This window comes from Platalea leucorodia (assembly GCF_965183815.1).
Source record: "Platalea leucorodia genome assembly, chromosome: 2".
NCBI classification, from domain to species: Eukaryota; Metazoa; Chordata; class Aves; order Pelecaniformes; family Threskiornithidae; genus Platalea; species Platalea leucorodia.
The window spans coordinates 56,925,111-56,951,395 of NC_138824.1; the positions used below are offsets into that span (position 1 = coordinate 56,925,111).

At 36.9% G+C, this 26,285-nt stretch overlaps 1 protein-coding gene across 1 annotated transcript in view; it reads right to left on the minus strand.

Annotated features, from left to right (window-relative positions):
* Positions 1 to 26,285, minus strand: part of DZIP1 (DAZ interacting zinc finger protein 1) — a 41,173-nt gene that overhangs the window by 4,454 nt on the left and 10,434 nt on the right. Inside the window, exons 5-18 of the mRNA XM_082337901.1 lie at positions 25,685 to 25,809; positions 22,310 to 22,471; positions 21,431 to 21,568; positions 20,092 to 20,154; positions 18,705 to 18,845; positions 16,219 to 16,267; positions 14,853 to 14,909; positions 7,460 to 7,519; positions 4,430 to 4,575; positions 3,906 to 4,101; positions 3,414 to 3,543; positions 3,174 to 3,224; positions 2,140 to 2,342; positions 1,630 to 1,760 (exon numbers count right to left, since the gene is read on the minus strand). Coding sequence (XP_082194027.1) covers positions 1,630 to 1,760; positions 2,140 to 2,342; positions 3,174 to 3,224; positions 3,414 to 3,543; positions 3,906 to 4,101; positions 4,430 to 4,575; positions 7,460 to 7,519; positions 14,853 to 14,909; positions 16,219 to 16,267; positions 18,705 to 18,845; positions 20,092 to 20,154; positions 21,431 to 21,568; positions 22,310 to 22,471; positions 25,685 to 25,809 — 1,652 coding nt within the window. The remainder of the gene's footprint in view (positions 1 to 1,629; positions 1,761 to 2,139; positions 2,343 to 3,173; positions 3,225 to 3,413; positions 3,544 to 3,905; positions 4,102 to 4,429; positions 4,576 to 7,459; positions 7,520 to 14,852; positions 14,910 to 16,218; positions 16,268 to 18,704; positions 18,846 to 20,091; positions 20,155 to 21,430; positions 21,569 to 22,309; positions 22,472 to 25,684; positions 25,810 to 26,285) is intronic.

A 26,285-nucleotide genomic window follows, 5' to 3' on the forward strand; every position in this document is an offset into this window, starting at 1 on the left:
GGGTGCAATGTTTCCCTTTTTCCAGTCATCAGGGACTTCACCTGACTGCCAGGACTTTTCAAATATGATGGAGAGTGGCTTGGCAACTACATCAGCCAACTTCCTCAGGACCCTGGGTAGCATCTCGTCAGGTCCCATGGACTTATGTATGTTCAGGTTCCTCTGGTGATCTCGAACCTGATCTTCTCCCATGATGGGAGGGACTTCATTCTCCCAGTCCCTGCCTTGAGGTTCAGGGGCTTGAGAGATGTGGGAAGAGAAGTTACCACTGAAAACTAAGACATCTTTATAACATAGATTTTAAGGCTTATTTTTCTACAACTTTTTGCTCTTGAAGCTGAAATTCCTTAACACGATGGCCAACTGTCTATAGATCTTTACAAAATGTAACATTCCCTAAATTTAACTGTGAACATTTTACAGTCTTGTATGATCTGACACTGCAGAGAATCTGAAAGTAACATTTGGACAGAAAATTATACTGTAATAGTCATGTCTGAGTTGATAATTTTGAGTCTAGTGTGATTTGCAGCTCCCACACAGTCAATGGACAAGTTAGGTGTCACCAGTGGCAATTAAAAGCACACAGGCTAAATGTGATTACCCTACCATTACAGCTAAAGTTGATTAAGACAATCTCCCCTTTCTGGAAACTGAAATAGAAGTGTCACTGTTTCTGGGAGGAATGATAAATTTCAGATATAACTGTTAGTCAGGAAGCCCTCAGGTATCAGTTTTATTATGGATAACATGATTTTCAGTAATTATTACTTGTTTATTTGGTGAAAAAATGTTTTCTTGAATGCTAGAACTAGTATCCAGCTGTCTACTTCAATCTAATAACAACTATTAAAACTGAAATAAATAGCACTATCTGCTGTTGACTTCTGATTTGGAGTAACTTTTGTTCTTTTTAATAGATTGTTCAGGCAAAGATCAATTTGCATCACAGTGGCTTACCAATTATAAAACTCTAAACTGAGGGCAAGACTGGGACCTTAGGAGCCTGGGGTGTAAAGAATAAATTGTGTTAGTATTCTGATTGTGAACACATGCCATACTCAATGGACAGACATCAGTGATGTATCTGATGTAGTCTGAAAGCAGTATATGATTATAAATAGATGCAGCAGAACAAAGACCGTACTCAGAAATGGTATTTGTCCCCTAATTAAAATGTATTTAAAAGTTCCATATCTGATAAAGCTCTAGAACTAAAAATATTTTGAAATATTAAATAAGCAAATTCATTTTTTCCTCCATCAAAACAAGATACTAGGAAAGCAAGTAAAGAAAGGCTCTCTCTATGCCACTAGAATAGGAGATAAAAACTAAACCAATTGTGCCCAAAATTCAGGCTAGCTGTAGTGATCCAAAACAGTCATGGTATAAGCTAATAAGCAGCGTGGATGAAAAGAGGTCACTTGCCACAGCTCACTTGCTAGCACTTTTCTATACACCAGTGCAGACGTACCCAAAAAGACTATTTAGCTGTAATTCCAAAACTGCCTTTGAGAATTAAGTTCTTCACTGCATCAAGATGGGTCCAGCATGAAAAAAAAAAAAAGTAACATATGTATATCTAGTTCAATTACTTAATGAAATAATAATGACTATTAAAAGTGATACCTTCAGTTCTTGCACCTCTTCTTTCTTAATAAATGCCTGCGTAACATTAATCCCTCCAGCTGGTTTGTTCTTATTTCCATGGTTAGAAAGACTCTTTCCAACTTGTTCGGTCAGTTTTTGAATAACTGCTCCTAAAAAGTTCATAAAAAATTACATTGACAAGTTCCATTCACAAGTAAGCGGCTTTACTGTAAACCCTCTAGAAATCTTCCACAACGTAAAAATAAGTAAACGTCTGAGAAAAAATGTTTTAGACGGCAGTCTCTCTGAGGCACAGACTGTCTTTTTTTCTGCATTTATATAAACCAGCGTGATATACATCTAATTTGAACTGACATCTCGAAGTACTATATTAATATATTAGCAAAAACATAAAGTGCACACAAATATACATACACTCAAGACTAGACAGTCTGCCTTCATTATGTTTTCTAACAGACAAATATTATCAGGAAATGCAAAATCACGCACAGCTGTTACAACATGCATATACAAAAGCAGTGAAAAAACCTTTTGAAGTTTTCACGGGTGTTCCAGTTTCTTCAATTTCACTTCCCTCTGTCCCATGGATACTGCTTTTGCCAGAAGCCTTCTGAAAAGCACTGACTTTGCTGCTTGATGCTTTTGACTGCTTTTGCAATAACTCTGGTGATATGTAAGACTGCTTAATATCATATTCATCTACTTCTTCCTCTGAACTGAATGGTGGAGTTCTATGCAAAAACACACACAACCCAAGGGCTTACTGGGTTTCAGTGACTGCATTGATATATACATATTTAGGCTTCCTTGTATTTTCCTTTCCAGTAACATGCCTTTTTCTTACGTGAAAAAAACAGGAACTCCCATAAATTCTAACTATCCATAAAACTATTTAAAAGAAATCATGCTGCTAAGTAAACTCAGAAAGTTATCACAAAATGATCTCTTATATAGACATGATTATTTCTATCTATGCAACTATCTTTATGAAACAACAGACTGACATATAACAAGTCTTGCCAGGCAAGCAAAGATAGGCTTTCATGGATCAGCAGGGAAAGAAAAATTCACGGTCAAGGAGTCTGCACCACAGAGACTGTTCTGATATTCTCTTAGATGAAAATAATTCAGGAATTTTTCAGTGCAAGAAATGACAAAGTAATGTGCCTGATGTGAGTGAAATCTGGAATATTGTGTTTAATTTTGGTCATAGCAAGAAAATATCAATAAACTGAAAAAATAAGGTCACCAAAGTCTTTAAATGCTTTTAACTGGCTCAGAAAAAGCATCTGAGAAAAAAACTAAAGGAAGCGATATTACCCAATTTTACTGAATGTCCCTCTCTGGTTCACAATAAAGAATACATCTGCCGAAAGGGGAACGTGCTGTCCTTCAGGGATTATAACAGACTCAAATGGAAAAATACTTTAAAACAAAATATGAAACATGCAGTCCAGAAAGTGTTTATAATTTCAGCTTAATGATAGCTTTTGTGTGGCAAGCATGTGAATATTCAGTCACCAAAAACGTTTTCTTCAAAAATACAAAGGAACAAAACATACGTGATACTAGATGTTTTTCTGGAAACTCCATTTCCAAAAATCTTCCTGGATCTAAAAATAACAAGACAAGTTATTTCAAGACTGACAGTCAACTAAGTAAGCATAAAGTTTATATAGAAGTAATGTGAATTCTTTGCTCAGTTCTTACAATATTAGCAGGAAACGTTCACATCAGCACAGAAACCCAAACCCATAGATTGTTACCTGAGGTATACGTACTATGAGAATAGCATCTCTTACTTTGGCGTGGATGTATTCTCAGCGATGGCTGGTCTTTGTTCAGCTGGGCGGACAGCTGTTGAAGACCGTTTTACTGGTTTTTGTGGTGTGGCAGATGAGGAAATTCCCAATTGACTGAACTTCTGTTTATCTACAAGAGAAGTTATCTATCTCATTATTAGAAACAATGTTAAGAATCTTTTATATTTAATTTCTAAAATTAAAGATGTCCCTGCTGCAGATTATAGTTTTACAAAAAAAGAAGAGAAAAAGTAATCTTTTTTTTCAAAGCAGTTCAGAGTTACCATGTATCTTGCCAATATAGGAGCTAAGATTTCTGCAGTTAAACACAATGTCAAGAACCCTTTAAAGGAAACTGTTTAGTTGGCCATAACTATACAGAATATTTATATGAAAAATTATGAAAGCAGCTATACAGAAATGCTGCTAAATAAAACTTTAAATAGCAGTTATAAAACGTAAGAGAATGAAAAAAAAACCAAAACATTTAACCTTCTGAAGGAAGTTGAGGACAGGAAACAGGTCTATTACAAGACGATGATTTCTCTTCAACCCTAAAGCTAACTTGGCGTTCAAGATGCTCTCGAATTCGCTGAATGTCAGGCTCTTGCTTCTGTTTGCATTCTCTAGCAGATTGAATAGCACGCAAAATTTTATTTAAGCGCTCATTTGGGATACCGCGAACACCCTAAGGAAACAAATTGTATTGTAAACACAGGGGCTATTATTTCTGGGATTCCTATCCTACAATCATATACACTCTTTTAAACTTCAAATATCACAAAGCTTGTAGAAAATCACAAAAGTTGGTAACACTGCTCACATGTGTAGCCTCATCTTCCACAGCTGTAACTAGATGGACATCCTCTCAGGTTAATGAATTACACTTATTCACAACATGTGGAAATTTAGCTTTGGATTTTACAGGTTGAGGGTTGTGGTACAGGAGCGAAAGAGAATAGCAAAAAAGTAGGACAAAGATTACCCCTCTTTTAAATAACTCAAAATAATCTTACTGCTTTAATTCCCAAGGATTCCAGCTTCTCCTCCAGCGCTTGCTCCAAAACAACTCGTAATTCTTTAGTTAAAGAAGGATCAGTCTTCAAAGCATTTATTAAATAGTGGTTACTTCTACCTGTTTTATGATCACCTTTCTCAATTTCTGAAATAAGAATGGAAAAATGCATTTAAGAGACATCTGAAACATCCACAGTACATGAGACAACTAGAACGGCACTGGAGCATGCATTTTTTTAGAAACACCATAGACATACATTCGCACTTTTTGTCTACATGGTGTTGTACTCTTTTTAAAATCTTGGGCTAGCTTGCAAAAGTCAGCTCACTTGGAATCTATACCTCAGCACTTCATACTCATCATCACAAGTATCTTTTCTTTTTCACATTACAGAAACACTGTAAAGATATATGCCCAAATATTTAGCAACAAAGATCTTTACTTTTAGAACTGTACTTGGAAACTTGTGACAAAGAAAGACTATCTTCTGATAATTAAGTTCTCTAAAAGTGGTATTTCAAATCAAAGCTGAACTCTAGCAGGAATTAGAACAGGAATATGACAAACATTCTCAAGAAAAGCTTCAAACAATATAACGTTCTCTGATAAAAACACCTACTGAAATCAAATCTTTGCGAAGTTTTAACATTTTCAGAAGTCTTAGTAAAGACAAAACCTTAGTCTGAGGCAGACCGTTTCACAGAAAATACATGATGGATAATACTTATCTTCAAAACTCTTTCAAGGACAAAGTTCAGTGTCGTTTTTTTTTTCTACGCAGGTCTATGACATCGTACATACTTAAAAGAGGACAAAGAAGTTTCTATCTCTTTCCCTTGCTTTAAGTGTCAGTAATGACATGAACTCTTATGCAAGAAATAAAGAATCATCTAGACAGATTCTTCCATCTAAATTAAAGACTGACATTTAAGTTAGGCCAAAGTATTGTAGGGTCATACGGGTGAGTAAAGAAGCAAAACACACCCATTTGGAACCTGCCTGTAAAGTGTCTCTGGCAAGACGAAGTTTTACTGAATGCCACTTAGGCCAAGTGAACCACTAATCAGTGGGACCACGGTAGCTCCTTCTGGCAGTAGTCAGCAAAGCTGGCAAAGCATACGTAGAGGGGTATACAGCATCCCAGGAAAGCATGCTGTAAACCACACTCCCAACTTCACCCCCTGAAATAAAAGGTAAATCTTGGGCAGGAGATTGTCTCTTTCCAGTATGCCTTACAGGGCAGCGGAGTCATTTGCCAGCCCACAGACAAGGACACAAATGAAGGAATAATTCCATATTGTGACTTGCAAATGTTTTCTCTCAAAACAAATGTGCCACTTTTCCTATTTTTTAAACAATGATTGCTTAAAAAGCAGTTCCATTTAGTTTTCTTTTTTTTTTTAAGGAAAAGATAAGCACCCTGAAAAGGACCCAAAAAAGCCTCAAGATACACAAATGATATTTAGGTTGTTTTGAGGCAGTGGCTTCTGATGGATCTGGAAAAGAATTATAGGTAACGAAAACTGAAAAATTGTCCAGCTACCCTACTAAGAGATCTGTGTTGAAGAGAACAGAATCTGGCTGAAATCTTAACTTTGGGAGATTTGAAATCTTTGGCTTTGGGAACTGTGTGGACAACTCAGTCCCTGACAGAGGTGGGATTAAAAGTGATTTGGCTGGAAAGCTGAGTCCCAGAAGAGGCAAACTACTGGTCGGTGCAGAAACATAGGGCTGTCAGACCATCCCCAATCAGGAAAAGGTGCATTATGCAGTATGAAATCTTCCCACAAAGCCAGACATGAGACATTTTAAAGCAGAAGGCTCCAAGGAGACTTCTGAAAATCCTGTCCCTTTCAGATGTTAATCTGAATAATAATAAATCTGAATAAAATAGATCCATCTAAAATAATTTTAAAATTCATAATTACTACATACTAATATGGGTAACAACACTATCCAGCATTATCCTAATTAATGACAATATTACTTCTTGCTAATTAACTTGAGCCAAATCCTCTTTGCTGGAGCCAACTATTTAAGGAACTGTTTTCTTACTGATTTTTGTTCTTTAAACAAACCCTAAATACTAGATTTGACAACTTTGGAGACTTTGGACCTTAAGTCTGGCCCATTGTCTCAGCTCCTACATAATCCTACGAAATAATCTGCCAAGTCAAGAATTTTCACACTCTCCCTTACAAATGGCTGTCACTGAAAACAAAAAAATCTCGGTCTATCTTTTCAGACTGCATTCTTTCTTTCTCTCTTTTGTACTGCAGGCCATGCCTTTAGGCACAGCAGAAGAATCAAAGACAATCCATCAAGAGAGAAGATGGCAAACAAGAGAAATAGCAGAAAGAACGGCAAAAATGCGAGCAGTCTTTATTTCAGGTTGTTCAGAGTCACTGGATTTTCCCTGGGGAAACCTCTCACTTACACACAGATGTATTCAAACGACAATTTTGTTTTCGAAACAGCATCATTCCTTCAAAATTTAAACTCATTGGCTATAAGGATCAAGACTGATTTTGATTTTTGTACAGACTATTATGCTATTCAGCTATTTGGTGTCTCATCTGAAGTACTGTTAGCCTTCTTCAGGAGAAGAATACCATGCAGGATGAACCAACACTTTCTCTTCTGTCACTGTAAATATGGCCTTCTCCAAGTTCTCCTCAGATGAAGCAGAAGAACAGCTGCCAACACTGGGCTATGTAATTTCATTCAGAATTGCACAACCCTGGCTGGAGTTGTGGCTGCTTAGAGGTAGGTGCCTGCTTTAAAGAGTTAGCCAGCTTCCCATAAAAACATTGAACTTGGATAAGGAAAGCATAATATATACAACCACCAATAGCAAACAGGAGACTGACACAAACAAGGAATGTTCCCACCCAAATCACATGAGCATACTCAAATACAATGAAAAAATACTGTAGGTATCAAATAATATTTACATTTTTATTTAAAAACAAAACAAAACAAAACAAAACCCACATGCCACTATATTTTGAGCTGAATCAATCATTACCTTTTTCCTCTTCTGAAAGCTCCTCTATGGGCTCCAGCATATGCACCAAGGGTGCCTGCTCTAGTAACGAGGAAGAACAGGAACACCAGACAAACAGGACAGAAGAAGGTCAAGGTCCAGAGTGGGAAAGTTAGGCAAAAAACCACACTGAGAGCAATTTTCCTGATTGCTGACAACCTGCTTAACAATCACAAACCCAATGCAACGTGACTCTTCACTGCCTTGGTGGTACCTTTTTGTAGAGGAGACCCTAATACAATAGTCACTTCAGGATCGATTCAGTTGCCCAAACATGGGTGCCTAGTGTCATCTCAGATATATCAGAGTTTTAAGCCATCGGCACAGGGCTGGCTGATACGTCACACAACTATAGAAAAACCTGTGCCCTTCTGGAATGGCACCCAGAGGCCAGGTGGGATGTTTTTAGGCATCTACAATGACAAGGCCACCTAGGATTAAGTAAATGAATACTGTCATTCATTTCTCATAAGAAGCATTTTAATTTATTTTAAAATATTGTTTATGTGCAATTTGATACTAAAAGCTTACAAAAGGCAAGTAAAAAGGACAGACATAGAAATCCTCAAAAATATATGGAAAAAATATGTTAACTCATTATTCCAGAGATTTATTAGGTACTGAGTCCATAAGTGCAAGACATAAAGAAATCTTGTGTGTGTGTGTGTATATATATATATATATGATAATTTCCAGTACAAGCAATTTAAAAAATCTTCAGTCACTCCACTATAGTGAGATTCAGTATTATCATGTGCTTTAAAGAAATCTTGAAATGCTCTCTACTGAAAACAGCTTCCTAAACACACTGAAATTATCATTCTATAGGCTGTCAGGTACAATTTGCTTTGTAGAAATGAAGCCAGAGTACAGTTTATTTACTATAGACTTCAGATGTGAGATGCATGAAAATACTTATATGTAGACTAACAAAAATACAGGTTTTTAAAATGTTAATATTCACCTTCCATAAAGAAATTTATTTCAATGAAAACTAGAATTTTAGTTTATTCTGGGGTTTATGATAAAAACAGAGGAAGGTGCAAACTACACTTTCAGCATTTAACTACTGGGAGTACAGGAGAAAACAATTTATTGGCCAATATTTTGGGCCAACATACGTTTGCCCCAGCCTTCACAAGAAACGTTTGGGACTATAAATGGTTGTTACACTGAATGGGGAGAAGGGGAGGAAGTGACGTTGCAGTAAAGATGCCTGCTCTTCAGCAGTTCTCATACAATTAGGTACAAACATAGATGCACTGCGATGGGTAGTCACAAGGAAATGAGCACTAGGAGCTAACTGACACTTACTGTCACATCTCCAATATTCCCCATGTGAAGGGGACTAAAACTGGTGTTGTAAAGGCTTGGGTATGGCTGCTGCTCTCTCCATGCTTGCCATACTTGCCATTTTATTCAGCCTCTCGCCTGCTTTTCCAAGCAGGTTACAAGACTTAAGATTTGCTCCAATATAATTTGCACTAAATAAGTAGTTCTAAAAAAATGCTTCTTACACCATCACAAGATGCTAACAAGATGCAAATGTCAATGTATTTTATGGAAACACTTAAAAGCAAAACTCTGAGAGACTGATTGACAAATAGGCTTCCAGTCTTTCAGTCTCTAAGGGTGTAAAATTTAGCAGTGGCCAGAGCATTCCTGGGCACGACAATATGATCCTCCACACTAGTGAACGCCTAAAGCTGTTCCTGGCACACTGTTGCTCTGCACCAACTAACATTCTCCAAAACTATGTTCAAGCACAGTTTGGGATCATTCCCAAAAGCCTACAGTGAGCCTGTTTTGGAGGACAGAGCAGGAAGCACAGACGCGGGACATTCTCGAGGGATTTAATTTATCTGCATGGGCATTGAAGCCTCCGAGTTTCTTGACTGGACCTACTAGACAGGTAGCCAGTTGCTGTGTAATTGGATTTAATCTGTACTTGTTTTACCTGTACTTTACTCAAATGCAATCTACTTAAAGGAGCTGACTCATATCTGCACAAGCCCTTGTCAAGTAACTTAATTTAACAAGAAAAGCCCAGTCCCCAGAACTCAGACCTGAAAACAGTCTGCTGACCTGGCATAAAGGTACGTGCTTCTCTTCCTCAGTATACTAAAACCAGAGGAAGTTAAAATCAGCAAAAGAATAGTTGCAAGAGCAAAACCAAAATGTGTTACTTGCTATGTGCAATATTGTTGTTCACTGCATGATGGCAGAGATCAAATGCTAAGATGTGGGGGAGTGCAACACCTGGAAACACCAACTTCTCCCATGTAAGTGGGCCTTTTCTTTTTCTTTACTGTACATTTATTCTAAGAGATATTTATTAAACAGCATGTTGGAATCCAATGTAAGAAAAAGCAGCTTGGTTCACCACTCCTCTGGTTTATAGACGGTATGGAGATCACCCCCCTAAGGAGCCCTTTCCTTATGTTTACCAGAGATGTGCTTCTTCTAGCCATCTGATCAGACCTCTCAACTCTTACCTTCCTGCACATCCTTGAAATCGGCAGCATCTAAATATTAGCAAGCTTATTTTTAGGAATCATTTAAGTCTGACTACCCAGCTGAACCTCAAATCTGTACAAAGCAGTCTTTGCTAACTTCGTGTCTAAAACAGCCCTGCTGATGCAGACTGAAATCCTAATTACTCTGAATTATTGTAACCTTCTCTAGTTCATCAGACCTTTTTGCCCAAAATCTCACCAAGCCACAATCCAACGTCAGCCTTAAACAAGTAATCACCACAACTTCTGACTTAAATAGAGCTGGCTACCTTCCTGTCAATTATCAGCCCTAAATCTAGTTCAGCTGACCCTACTGGGTGCTGCTCTACATCAACATTTTCAACATCAGATCTTACTGGCCAGGATCTTACTCCTAGCTTTCATCCTAGCCTGAGCGTTGAACCTAAACAGACTGCTATCCTCCCTTTTGGACTCACACCCAAGTATAAATTACTTGCTCCTAGTCACTTCTGTGTTCCCCATTCCAGATGAACACCCAAACTGTGTCCTTGCCTTACTGGAAGTGGTTCCCAGGAGGCTTAAGCAGGGCAGGAGGCTTGCTGTGCTCCAGCAGATCACCTGCTTTGGACTACCAGAGTACTGGTAGAACTGGAGATTACATCAGTCTTGCAGTTCAGATGCAACCTCAATTATACTTTGTTCATTGACACAACTTGAACCCTGACTCTCATCTCCACCCCTTTCTTGGCTATGAAATAAAGTTCAACTTAAACCTATTCAGTCAGGCTCTGCTGCTGCTGCCTTGCTTAATTAATCCTTCTTAACTCAACCATAAGTCTCATTTGCCAATCGATGTCTGCCTAAGCCTAATCCTAACCCTAACCCAAGCTCAGTGATCCCTGTAAAACCTTGGCTCAGCAATAACCAGATGTCTGTGGGTGACACCAGCCCTTTGCAGACCCTGCCATAAATCACCTTCTTATGCTGGTGTGAACCACCTTAACTCCAAACCTAATTCATTCGGTCCTCCCCAACAGTCCCACACCTGACCCTAACCAAATAGTACCATTGCTAAATCCTGTACCTAGCCCGGTGGCAAATTCTGGACATGTCCTCACCGTATGGCATCAGCCAGCCTCAGTCCAAAACCTAACCCTAGCTTTATTCTCACAAGAACAGTTCCTGTCAGCCTCAGGCTTGAACCCAGCTACATAGCAGCTACCACCACCAGTCTTAATGAAGGCTGGTCATGTTCATATCTCACTGGCCTGAATCCAGCCATATTAATCCTAGCCATCATTAAGGCCAGCAACCTTAAGACGACCTCCACAATGATGTGTTTGTCATCCCACATCTTCCAGAATATTTTTCTGCCAGCTAATATGCGTGGAGAGATAGATGAGATGTATCAAAAGTACAGGTTGCCTTAATTTCTTCAGTGGATAATTATACTACTGAAAAATCGTGTGCCTGGCGTACTTTGACAAATTATTAAAAATCAGTTTTAAATAATATTTGAAGACAATTTCTATGAAGTGGAATAGGAAAATACATCTAACAATAATGAATTCAGGCTGTGCATATTTCAAGCATATCGTATATTATTTGTCTGTTCTTATCTACTAGTTTAAAAAAAAAAAATATTCTGACAGTACTATTGGAAGAGCAGTCTTCTGGTCAATATTTAAAGGAGAAATCCTGTCCAGTCACTCTGAAATATGAAATGCTAAAGTACTTTTAGCCTGAACAGAAGTGTTACAATTATCTACAGTGGAGTATCACCTACAGTAAGCACTTTGCACTTGCAATATGAAAACCAAGGATGAAACGTAAAACTTGTTTGCTGTAAATTGCTGCACTTCTTAAAGATGTAAGGAATGTAAGCCATGACTATAGTCATTATCTACTTCTTTAATTTATACTCAAATTTCACATCCAAAGAGCTGTCAGACTTAATCTGTGATATCTGTCATCTTGACTGTCACCTTTGAATCAATGCACTTCATATATTTTTCTCCTAACTAATCAATGGGAAGCCATATACTGCACATAAGCAGCATAAATATTAATTTTAAACCAATATTCTTAAATACAATAAATTTTTGACACTTACCTGAGGCCTCTAAGTTAGGAGCCTAGTCATCGCAGACTCCTTCTACAGTCAACGAAGAGACACAGGCAACTTCAAAGAGCAATTCAGATCTCAGTTCAGCTGAACCAAACTCTGAAGGTGCCCCTTTTCTCTGTTAACTGTCTAGGAAGACTACTTTGACTAAACTTTCCTCAGATGCTTCAGTTATGTCCCTAACGATAGCTGGGCCTTAGCCCACACCATATTTGAAGACTGAGTCATAGGTTTTAATGGACAATCTAATTAATATCTGTGCTTTTTAACTACTGTTTTCAATTCCACCTACTATTATTGACCTAATGAAGATTAAATATTGAACAAGTATCAACATTTCCAGAGTTATATAGGAACCAAAGTCTGATTTTAAAATATGATTTTAAAAAATCATAACTAATCCATTGCCTTTTTGTGAGACTTAAGTAATCTTTGAACATAAGACTAAAGTTATATCTGCACAAAACCCTACAGCTAGCTCAGAAACTGAGAGAAGAATGGTGAGCCAGGATGGCATTCAAGGCGGACTATTAGCTCTCATAAGAAATCAGGAAGGTGAACACAAAAGCACCAGGCTAACACAGTTATTCCACTACTTTACACCTAAGATACCTCATTTGTAATTTGGGTATCTTTTCATAGCGCAGATTTAAGATGTGCAGAACTAATCTTAGGATGCAAAAGCTTTCAGGCAACTTTGAAAAGTGTACTTAAGTTCACATAAGAGAGCCTTTTCCAGAATTAATTTTCTTTCAAACAGAAAAAAAAGAAAGAAAAGGAAGATATTCCATATGCAGGCAATTGTTTGGTAGGAAAACTATAGCTCCTGTGATTTCAGAGATGCTCTGCTAAATAAATTTGTGTACAGAAGTTACCAGTAAGCACTTTCATTTTCATAATGGCACAAGATGCAGCCATGATGTCTTAATTCAGTATGTAAGTCAATCCCTTGAGGAGCCGTCAAAGTTTTGGGAAAGATACTATAATTTCTGCTAACCTTTACATCCAGAAATTAGGTAGGGTAAGTTTAAAAAAAATCCAGAAGGGAAGAAAGGGGACAGACAGAGAGACCTGCAGAGATAAATAAAATAATCATCAGCAAAGGAATCTGAAGGAAACACCTTCTTTGAGGTTTCATAATAAACTGATAGTGAATCTTTTGTATATCAATGGCAGGAACAGCCTTTTCTATCTTGAGAAGTTTCATAAGGTGTCACAAACTTCATTTTTTGGAGCAGCAAGAAATCAGGAAAGATCTGAATGAGCTGATATAAATTGTTAGAGTACAGAAAATACTAATGTTCACAGAACGGTTTTCCTCCTCAGTCCAAATGAAAGTAAATGCACTAAGAAAGCAATGCTTGACAAGCTTGGTGTGTAAGCCCTTAGCAGCAATATTCTTCATAAAACTCATTTCTTGAATTCAGGCCAATAGCTAAGCTACTTGCTGTGAGATCTCTTAGCTAGAGCCAGCACTACTGGGTTAGTGCAATGATGCTGGTTTGAATGAAAAATAATTGGATTATTTAAAATACTATTATTAATAATCTATATTTAATATAGTATTACTCTTCTCCACACAACATTTCATCTATATAGTTTCACTTAAAAAGCTTCCAGCAATGAACAGCTACCTTGCGTAGGTTAGTAAGAAATCCCTGTACTATTAAAATAATTTTACCATATAATGAAAATCTCTTGTCCTTAGTTTAATAGTTCTTGACACAACAAATATTTTGAAATCAACACTTCAAAAAAAATTAAAAACAACAGTTTTTCATTCCTCATCAAGTTAGCTAAAGCTTCTGTTGTATACTGCTCCTTCTCCCCATATGCCTTTTCATAACTTTTTGAATTTGTTGAAAAAGAAAAAAATCTGTACATTCTTAGACAAATTCCATTTCTTCTCCCCTTGACAGGTTTTAAAATGAAGAGAAATAATAATTAAAAAAATCATTATTTAATTATAGTTCAATAACTCAATTTATAAAATGGGTTTAACATGTAAACATTTTACTTGCTCAACATTCATTGTTCCTATTACTTTCCTACTTGAAATGAAAGTAAAAAATTAATTGATCGCAGAATATTGATATGGTAACAATACTCTCCATTATTTTGCATACTGAGAAAAAAGTGAAAACTATTTTCACAAAGCACCAAACAATATAAATGGAGGTTCATTGCTTCCCCACACTACTAAACAATATCACATGCCACAAGTTAAAATAACTAAATGATGATCTATATGTAACTACAGATATACTCCGGAAGAACCATCTAGACGGGGTGACTGTCTATTTTGGTTACGTCTTCTGTATTTTTCCTCCTTGACATTTGAAGTCACATGAAAAATACAGTATTTCAAGACTTATAAACAAACATCTCCACGTTTTCCTCTATACAAATTCCAGTTTACGTGCATACTTATCCAGTATATGCATCTACCAGAAAATAAGCGTATCTTCTAGAAGAAAACATAATTTTATTTCCTCAATTAGTTTAATTTACCTTAAAGTGCTCCAATACTATACACGTCCCAGGAAATATTCTCAAATTATTTTATTTCAGTTTTCATTTATTCTTTTCAATAGTGCATCTTTACAATCACTTCATAGGAATTCTCAATGCTGATATACAGCAAAGCAATTCAAATAATTATGTTCTTTCAGTGTAACTACTCTTACAGCTATGATTTGACAAGCAACACATTTGAGAAGACAGAGCGTTAGATATGAAAGTACTGGATCTGGACCTATAAAAAAAAACTTACCATGTGTCACTGGTAGACTTGGTTTAGATTCTTCAAGATGCTCCACAGTAGTGTTAACTACAATAGCATAGAAGTAAAAAATAATGTAAACGTATTACAGTAAACAGTAAAAGACATATACAGATTTATAAATGTTGCAATATTTAATCATACTTACAAATTACCCAATTTGGGGCATATTATTGTAAACAAATAGTTTACAAAGTAAAAATTGGTGCTTCACAATGTAAAAGTACATCTCTAGATATGCTTAAGATTGTTAATACTTCTAGAACCAGGAAAAGAAACTAGTAATTAAATTGTCACTGAACTGGAATGTGAACCTGCACTAGTCAGATCATCTCTTTGGTCATGTCTGTATGTTGTCTTTGTGTCCCAGGTAAGAAGCCCTGCTCCAAAGGTACTTAGTCAAGTCTAGCCTGATCAACACTTGTATTCCCCAAAGAGGATCCACACTTCGTGGCAATTAGTGCAAACCTTATATATAACATGTATAGAGTGTAGCCTTGGAGTGAATTATCACTTCAATTCTACATTCCTCAGATCAGCTTGGGGCCGAGGAGCAAATTCACTTGTGTGCCACGGTTTGTGCTTCGGTGTGGCTGAATATGTCCAGCTCCAATTGAGAAGCCATACAGCCATACTATTACTATGCTCTCCTCAAACTAACCTACTCCCTGCTGTTAAATTCAGTTCAAGCCAATGTCCTGCTAATAAAGCAAGATGGTTTCCAAACTGGGATTAGAATTAATCCAGCTGTCACCACCTACTGCAATAAACTTATTTCAAGTGACTACAACTGCAGCATCAACTATACCGGTGTTTGTGGTGCAGGACTGCATCCCAGAACACTGTTATCAGGTTTAGCTATTTGTAATGGGCCTCAGATGTTAAAGCAGTGCACAGACAAAAACATCACAGTTCTTAAAATTCTTTGAACATCTGTATCTTAACTGATAAATTAATCAATTTTGCCTGCTCTTTCAGTATTTTCCCTTTTGTGAGTTTTGCAGCCTAAGGACAGTCAAGCATGAAAAAACAATTAAAATTACACTTCATAAAGCAAAGCCAGAAGTTGTTTACATAATACAAAATAGAGTTGCTACATTTCACATCTCTTCACTACTCAAGCAATCAACTTTGTACATTAGCAGTCCTTACAGCTGCAAAACATGAATTTTGAAAATTGTGGCATGGAAACAGGTAGGCACCCTGTGAAACATAAATAAATTGCCAGTACTGATTTGATTTCAATAGTTAGTTAGTAAAGTTGATGTCTGTATTTTTTAATGAATTGTAACATTTGTTTCAGCCAAGCTGCTGAAATCAGAAACAAAATCTGCTTTTTCTTACAGTTTGTACTTACCATCATATGTTTTAATGCTTGCAACTGATCTTGTGGACAATTCTTTTATCTAAAAGAGAAAAGACAGACACATGAATAGTTACAAATACAAATGATCAATATCTAGAAATGCACATTTTGTACAACATACCTAGTTTCAGTACTATTTCATAACAGAACTTATTGTTTATGATTTGGGGAGAAAAATACTGCTTTTGTGGAACTCTATTCTATTGCCTAATGCATATTTTGTTCATGCTTAATGAATGCTGAAGACTTATTTCTGCTTGTTGTCTTATGTGAACTCATGCTTTGTACACCCTGTTATCACAAGCTACAAAGTGAAATAAGAGTGGGCTTATGGGCCACTTCACCACTTACAGTTTCAATACTTTCTGCTTCAGCAATTCACGTTCAATTTTGCAAGTCTAGCTCCAATCCAGGGAACCATTTAATTACACATTGATTTTAAATATATGAACAGTTCTCCTGTCTGCTCTATAGTTTTGTCTATTTGAAACCCAAGACATGCACTGAACAAAACTGAGAGCATAGAGGAAACAAGCTGGCTGTAATTCAATCTAAAGAAAACAGGAAACTTGTGAATCCTATATCATTAAAACAATGTTCTGCAGGCCAATTCCCAAAATAGAAGCTAAACCCAAACCACACAGACACACAGTCAATGTCAGCTGGAGATGGCACAAGATATTGGACCCTGGTCCTCTTTTATTTATCTGTTTAGATATAGCCAGTAGTGCCTCAATTCATTGTCCATTCAGTTTGGATTCTACAAAAGTGTTAGCCATTTCTCAAGCCTTTCCAGTTTCCAGGTATTGAGAACGTAGATCTTCACAACTGTATTTCACAAACACCAAACTCAAATTCCTCTGAACCTATTTTACATCTGTGGTCATACTGTTTTGTTTTAAAAGGTCACTTCACTGCAAGTCATTTGTCTAGGATTAAGTCTTCTACTACTCCAGCTATCAAATTCGTTAAAGTGCAGATGTAAAAGCTATTATGTCTTTCCAATTCTTTAAGCACTTAAGTATAGATTTAACATTAATCTCAAAATGTGTAAAATTAGATGTTGAATTGTAAGGAATGCACCATTTAGTAGAGGAATAGGTTGTAAGGACCACATAATCATGCTATAGTCTAAACTCCAGACCACCCAGATCTTCACCCACCGATCACCTGAAAAAATCTCTAGTTATGTTTGAATTTTTAAGAAAAACCAATTCATTTCCAAATAAATAATTTTGTAGAATCATAGACTATCTCAAGTTGGAAGAGACCCACAAGGATCGCTAAGTTCAACTCCCTGCTCCTCGCAGGACTACCTAAAACTACATCACATGTCTAAGAGCGTCATCCAGATGCTCCTTGAACTCTGACAGGCTTGGTGCCGCGACCACTGCCCTGGGGAGCCTGTTCCAGAGACCGACCACCCTCTCAGTGAAGAAGAACCTTTTCCTCATGTCCAATCTGAACTTCCCCTGGCACAGCTTCATTCCATCTCCTCGTGTCCTATCGCTGGTCACCAGAGAGAGGAGATCAGCACCTCCCCCTCCACTGCCCCCCTTGAGGAAGTTGTAGCCTGCGATGAGGTCACCCCTCAGCCCTCTCTTCTCCAAGCTGAACAAACCAAGTGACCCCAGCTGCTCCTCGTAAGTCTTGGAGACCTTTCACCATCTCGGTCGCCCTCCTCTGGACACACGCTAATAGTTCAATGTCCTTCTTATAATGAGGTGCCCAAAACTGCACACAGTACTCAGGGTAGGGCCGCACCAGTGTGGTGCAGAGTGGGACAATCACCTCCCTCGACCGGCTAGGTACGCTGTGCTTGATGCACCCCAGGACACGGTTGGCCCTTTTGGCTGCCAGGGCACACTGTTGACTCATATTCAACTTGCTATCAACCCAAACCCCCAGATTTCTTTCTGCGGGGCTGCTCTCCAGCCTCTTGTCCCCCAGTTTGTACGTATGACCAGGATCATGCCATCCCAGGTGGAGAATCTGGCACTTGCTCTTGTTAAATTTCATAAGGTAATAATTTAATTAATTATTCTCACAGTGATAAATATAATACTTTATTTTTAGTGTGAGAAGTCATGTATTTTCAGATTTCAAACACTAGATTTCATTGTGATTATTTTGTGGCAGATTAAATCCAGTTCACTCTCAGAAATTTTTCATCTGTAGAGGTCTTTGGTGACTGTGACCTAGTAATTTTTTAACTGTGTTGAACTAAAAACTTTGGTTTACTAATCTTTTCCTTCTAAATTGTGTTTTAATTCCTGGTTTACATTCCTGTGTCTCTTTCCAGATCTATTCTTATTTATCAACATAATTTCCAAAGTGTAACCAAAATACTACCACAATACTACTACAAATTGGGAATATTAACTATGCAATCAGAGATACATCAAAGGCTGAAAGCTAGTAAAATGTTTCTCTATGTCCTATGCTCTCTGAAACACAGAGTGCTTCACAAAACAGACCTGCTTCTTCTGAGTAATAATTAGATCATTCTGCTCCTGAAGCCTCTGCCCCAGTTCTTCTATTCTCCTCTTGTAAAAGGTGTTATTTTTGTTCAGGTCTTCTCTCACTGATGATTTAAGCTTCTCAATCTGTGACAGTAGCTAGAAAGCAATCAGAAGAAAAGTAACTTCATATTAATATTATATAAAATACTTTGATGCTGCGAAGTTTAAACAAGCAAGTGTAATGCTTAAATATTTGTAACACTTTTTTTCCCAGCAAAAACATAATGTCTCCTGTGATTTCACTGGGATTTGCATATATTACAAAACAGTCGTCTGGATCACTTTTTATTTACACAAGGAAGACTACCTAAATCTCAATACAAAAAAAGGGACATACAAACACATTGCTGAGATTGTCTAAAAAATAAGATTGTGGGAAAAAGCATACCACTCTATAAAAATGTTTTGGTTATAAATAGTGTCAAATCATGATATTTTAAGGTGATGAGATGTGAATTTGCATGATAAACCTAATATATTAGCTCTGAATGTAGAAGAAAGGGAACAATACTTAAGATGCACCATCCCAAAAGTAATACTTACATTACTCCTCCCTTATTCTATTCTTGCTTTGTACGTGGGTGTATCATTAACTACATCCTTTTTGGGGAACGCTCCATGGTTCCTCCCCACTGCTTTCTTGCCAGAGGAGAAGAAGCATTGGTCAGACCACTACGATCTGCTGAGTTCTTACATGGTCACGCAGATGAAAGGAAAATGAAAGGAAAAGAAGCAAGAGAAACAAAGCAGGACAGATTAAAAAGAAATGCAGACATAAAAAAAAATCTGAGGAATAAAGCTTTGTATAGTAAAATATATAAACTGATGCAAAATAAAATGCCATGGAGTTTTTTTCCTGGAAAAGCTGAACAGATTCTGCATTAGAAAGCTACAACAGAAAAAGCAGCAGAGAAGTGATAGAAAAGAGAAAAAAAGATCAAGACGTATGCCATAGGTCCATGGTAGCAGAAGGTACAGGGTAGATGAAAGCTACATGTTAGCAAGTTATATCTCAACTATCCAGCATACTCACATAACATGGAAAACACTGTACAATACAGTGCTCACAGAATTAGTTGTGAGCTTTTCAGAACAGAGATACAGTTTCAGGTGTTTGTCACATTCTTAAATGATAAATTCCATTTCAACTCTGGCCTTAACTGAAACTTCTCTAGCGTAATGGAAATACAGAGATAATAAATACATTTAAGAGGACACACTCTTATAAACTCTTGAGATCTAGGCTTTCTAATCCAACAGATATATTATAGCATATCAAGAACTACTGAAAGGGTAAGAAAAAAGTCTCCTTTTAGTTTAAGTGGTTTGCTGTGCCACTTACCAGGGACTTTTCTGTCTCGTGGTCATGATGAAGGGCTTGTATTCTAGATGTCCACTTACTTTCCTGCATAGAGGAAATCAATATTAATTCCTGTTAATAACACGTTACCATTTAGTTCGATATATGCAGCTTTATTTTCCTAAATAAAGCATAAATACTGAAAAGGTTATTGACGATATGAAACTTGAGTAACCCCGTACTTAAGACCTAGAACAGTCATCAACGTTTTATCCATCCGAGTGCGGTTTTCTTACCAATCGCTCTAGAAACTATGTATTTGCTCCTTGATTTGTATATATAGTGACTGCGCATGAGAAATACACAAGTATTTTGATATATCTCTGTGTATTAACAATAAGATTAGTAAGAGTAGGGTTTTTCCCCCCCAAATATTGTCATTTCAAGCACTTATTAACAACGTATTTTGCATAATGACTATAAAAAACAGTATTAATGTATGAGTTGTAGAGTGAACTGAATTTTTTTTGATGAAATAAAAAAAAACAAAGTAAAACTCACTAAATTTTCCACGTCTTTGAGCAGAAGTGACCAAAATTCTGTATGATACCAGCAGTATACAAAGACCTTCACACCCCAAGAACCATGAAGTATATAATGCATGTCTCAAAGTGTCAAAAAAAAAAAAAAAAAAAAGTTAAAAGGTTTGTGGGTATTTCCAAAAGCCTCACAACTCATTTTTTTAATAGGAACAACCCGGACATGCAAGTGAGTCTCAGAACAATGCAATGACCTTGGCCTCAGTGGCCTTTCCGAGCTCAATCCTTCCTACAGGTGGGACCTGGGTTGTCCAACAGCTTTGCACTAGCACCACCACCTGTGCTGGTCAGATGGTACACTCCTGGTACAGAAGTTGCACCTGACAAGCTCAAGTGCTTCATATAACTCAAAAGCCACAGGCTGACAAATCCTGTCAGGAAGTTTCTTAACCTTTTTTTTTTTCATCCTGGAAAATGGAAAATTCCAATTTTTCCATCAGTGGCCTCACAGATCAGCAGACATAAATGATGTCTTAGAGCCTTCTGGAATTGAACTGCAACCATATTTGGTAAAGCTTAATATATTTAATAATAAAGAATAAGAGAATATCAATAAATAAATAAATAACGATTAATTTATGTATAAAGGATAGGGGAAATAATTTCTTGATTTCCATTCTAGAGATTGTACTAAACAGTAGTAGATCTTTAAAAACAGCTATTTTAGACATTGAGAAGGATGAGAATTTTACTTACGGATTTAAAATCCTATTCAGAGATGTACAAAAATGAAAAGAACACAAGTAGTCTGTCAAAAGTGATACATTAAGTTAGAGTGTTACCTGTTTTTCAAGAAGTTTAACCACATTGTGATAATCCTGAGGACTCTGAGGTTTCTCTTCTGTAAATTCTTGGCTGTCTTTCAGTGTCCCTAAGTTGGATTTTTGTTGCATACTGGACTTTTGTAACTCTAACAGTTGCTAAAAGGCGGGGGGGGAAAATGGAGACCTGAATATGTGTACAGATTTTGTTTTATAAAACTGTCATTTAGCACAAAATTTACTTTAAACCTAACTACACAGAGATTGTATCAGTCACTTCTCGCATTTCTCATGAGTTCAGCATTTATCAAATTTTGTGTAATAATTAATATATACATTAACATAAATGTACCCTGCAAAAATACACAGGAACTAGCAGCTACAAAACATAAGCGGCTCTGGTAATGCCATGCGTAGTTTTCTGACTCACCTATACTTTCACAATTCTCTTTCTAGTCAAAACTCTGGAAAGCATTTCCAGAGCACGTATTGAAAACACATGCAGTTCTACTGTCAGCACTATAATGCAGAGGTTAGTCCCCTCCATGCCAGTTATAAGAATATTAATATAAGGATACCTAACAGACAGCAATAATAACAATATCTACTAATCTGTAAACAGGGACTCAAAAGTTGAGGAGTAAGAAGAAACTGACATAGCTGCTGAAGGTATAGTTCATTCATCCAAAACAATGCTATTAAAAAAATAACTGAAATTATGTTAATAAAGTACCAGTATACAAAGATACAATTATGGCTATCATCCAACTATTATTTTTAAAGTTTTGTAAGAAGACATCTAAGATGACTACATCACATTTCAAATACGTGAAATTCACTACCATCTACTGTAAGGGATTCATGCCTTAAAATGTTGGAAAATTTAAGTCACTTACTTACATTTTCTAAGGTTGAATTTCTTGAAGATAACTCCTTAAGCTCTTTCATAAACATCTCTTTCACTTTTTCTATTTCATCAGCCAATTTCTCTTTTTCCTCCTCTTTCCATTTATGAAATGATTGTAGAATTTCTTCTTCTTTTGATTTTTGCTGTTCACATTCCTGAAATTATTTTAAAAACATTATTTGTTATTTTTCCCCACATTCAAGCACCCAAACTATGTGTGGGAAGCAGTCACTTTCAATGGGCAACATTGTGACATCAAAAAAACATGAAAAAACACCAGTTTCTCAAGAATCCTGGGGTAGCAAACTATACATTTTGCTAGCAAAACAAGTACATTTCAAGAAGTGTTGGTAGTTCATTATTGTTCATTGAATAACACATGAATGGCCTTACTTGGTCATACCACAGATCAACCTAGTTCAGCACCCCATTTCTCACAGAGGCTGTAAGTCTATAGGTGGGAAAGGATAATAACAGGGCAAGCAAACACGCACGTTCTCCTTAATAGTCTCCAAGCTGCCCACTGTTTTCAGCTCAGAGGACTTCCTCAGCCTGATACAGTTTTGTAAACTTAGTAACCTTTGATACCTATCTCCTCATACACTTTTGCAGTCGTCCCTTGTGGCTATGTCAGCTTTTAGCAACTGCAACATCTTTCACCAAGGAGCTCCACAGAGCTACTACAAGTTGCATGAAGAGCCAAGTACTTTTTTTTTTCGCTTTGAATCTGGCTCCTGCTAGGTTCATTCGATGGATGCTAGGTCCTGAACTGGAGAAGAGTGAATGATTGATACCTATTCACTCTATGTAACTCATGACTTCGCAGTCTGTATTTAGAACGTCTGAGCATGCTAACAGTTGTCAGTCTGCAAAAAAAGACAACAGGTTGGTGGGGATGGAGGGTGAGATACTGATGTCTGCGAAGACCTTTAAGATCATGGAGTCCAACCGTAAACGTAGCACTGCCAAGTCCACCACTAAACCACGTCCCTAAGTGCCACATCTACGCGTCTTTTAAATACCTCCAGGATATTTAATTCTATCATATCCTTTTTGAGATGAAGGGACTAGACCTACGCATGGTATTTAGGCTGTGGCTTGCACAGTGATTTTTCAGAGTAATTTATAATATTTGAATTTATTTGCTGGCTGCTGCTAACCACTGGGCTGACATTTCCCTGGAACTATGTATCACAACCTTAAGATCTTGCCCTTCAGTAATAACACTCAGCTCAGAACCCATCATTTTGTAGATGAAGTTAGAATTATTTTTTCCCCATATATATTTGCCCCACTTTATCTGTTAAATTACTTTTAACATTCCATTACCTACTCACTCATTTTTGTATAGTCCTCAACTTGTTCAAAGTCCTGCATTTCACCGCCCAGAATATACACACTTTTTAGGCAACCCCTACATCTTTCCATCACAGCATTCACTCTGAATTTGTTCTCTGACTAACTATAACAAGCAATCACTATGAAGAATGGGACCTTCTGTATCCTTTCACCTCAATGTAGTAGAAGGGACCAAGAACTGGAAGCATGACAGTTTTTATCCAAATTCCCGCCAGTAGTGGTTCTCCTAAAAAAAACACAGGGGAAAAGATCTTCTGCTCTTTCAATCCAAAGACAACAACATAATGATACCCGAATTGACAGTGGATGTCAGTCATGGCAGACAAACTGCAGCCAGTCACACCTCACATTTCTATCTTCCCTGACATCCTAGAAAAACACAGAAGCTTTGAAAGCTTCTTGTTGTGTAACACCGCAGGCTGTAGCTTCAGGACATTTCAGGCAGTCCCCTTGTAGTTAGGAGTCTCAGCTAAGACAAGTGACTTCAAAATAAGCCCCTAAGGCACCAAAAAATCTACACTGCACTGTTATGAATACTCAAAGTTCCGTCTCATAAGAAAAACAACGCTTCAGGGGCAAGAGAAATATGTTATAGATGTACCCCCCAAACGTGAGGCACAGAAAGAATGAGTAGAATACCTAGCAGATGTCCACATAGGGCCAAAGCCCACTATTCTGACAATGCTTGCACTCCTAAGTGAAACCCTACTGACGCTCTTCATTTGGTCATTCAGTACTTTTGCAAATGGAAAAAAAAACAGGAAGCTGAATGGTCCCGAGAAAAGGAGTACAAGAGGACTGAAGAAAGGAAAGTCTGAAGCTGTGTTCAGGGAAAGAAACACTGCATGTTTTACAAAAGATCGGACTTTCTTCTGTAAACAAGGAAGAAAATAATTAATGATAACTGTGTTTTGTTTATTCCCATTAAATTCAAAATGTAGCGTTTGTTTCCAAATGTAATGGTTGGTTTTATGTTTGAAGGTCCTCAAACTCCACTAGGAAAGCCATTTAGAAGCTCTGAATATTGGGAGAAAGTTCTTACACATTATGTTAACAACCACAAAACGCTGCTTTTGAATATGATACAGGGAAAACTGCAACACAAAGATCAGCATTTAACTCAACCATTAGAAATACCATTGTCTCTTATGTCAAGAATTTGCTTCTCAAATTGAAGTGCAAAGCTCCTCCCCTGTTAAAAAAATTTCCATCCCTATTTTGACAGCAAATTATCTGATTGTACTTACTTAAACAGAAATTAAAACTGTGAGATGATCTCAAATTATCAAGCGTAAAAAAAAAAAAAAATTAAACCGGTAACTCAGAGATTCTTTTTTCTCTTTATGAGCCAGTAAGCGTACTTACAAGATTCAGTATCATCCTAAACAAAGCCTTGCATGTGATTACAAATAATCACTGCTTTTAAATCATTCTGTTTTAAGGTCTTTTAATTCACACAGCAGTAGCTAAGACTACTTTCTGCTTTGGTTCTCAAGGACGTAAAGACCAACATACAAGTTCTAGATTGCTTTGTTTCTTCTCAGTCTCTCTTCCTTGAACTGCTTTGCACCTCTGTTAGACAGTAAAGCTCTCCACAGCAAAGAATAAATCCTACTCAGTTTATAAAGTCACATGTAAAATCACAGTCATATCTAAGAAACGCTTAATCATCACAAAATATCATAATGTCAAAAATAGCTTGTATTTCACCACAGCAAGGCAATTTCATCTGCTTCAATAACAGGCCACACATCTTATGAACTGCTAAGTGCTAACGGAAGTCTTATCTCAAGTACTCATTTAAAATATGTCTAAAATGAGAGTAAGGAGAAAGTGGATGTTCAAAATTACGGGAGGCGAGGCAGGGCTATGCTCTAATGCCCAAGCACCATCACTGCCAGACAGGCAAGCTGTAGATATATTTTTGTTCTGTTCCAGTTACAAACTGAGTGAACACAGCCCAAAGTACTAATTCTTTTGAAAGGTTCGCATTACTTACTACATATTACCTTAGAAAACCTGACCATATTAGCCTGTTGTTCAGCCTCTAACTGGGACTTGGTGAGCTGCAACTGCTCCTTCAGTTTATCAATCTCATCCTGCAATTTGTCTGTCTTTGCTTTCCTCTTCTGTTCTGTTTGAAAGAAACACAGATTTTAAAAATGTTTGTTGTAATTTCTGGAAATGTGATACTTACTGCAAATGCATTTCTAGAGTGTTTCAATAACATCTTCATGAAGTGTGACTCGCATAGACCATTTCCCTTCCTACTATCATATGAGTCTCCAAAGATGCTTTTAAATACGTATGTTCTCTGGACTGCTAACAACCTCAAAGATTGAAAAATATCAGTATTACTGACATGTGAAATAGTTTATAAAATATTTACAGGAAAAAGTATTATATAATCTAATTTCAAAGGAATCTAAGCAACACAGGCTCAAAAAAGGATGTATGAAGGACAAAGTGAACCTCAATGATTCAGTTCGTTTAGGCTTAATTTATTCTAAATAACTTTAGTAAGGAGTTCATTTGAAATACAACTTATTTATCTGGAATGAGTCAAGGGGAATGTCACTGTAAAAAACATTTTACAAATATGCAAAAATT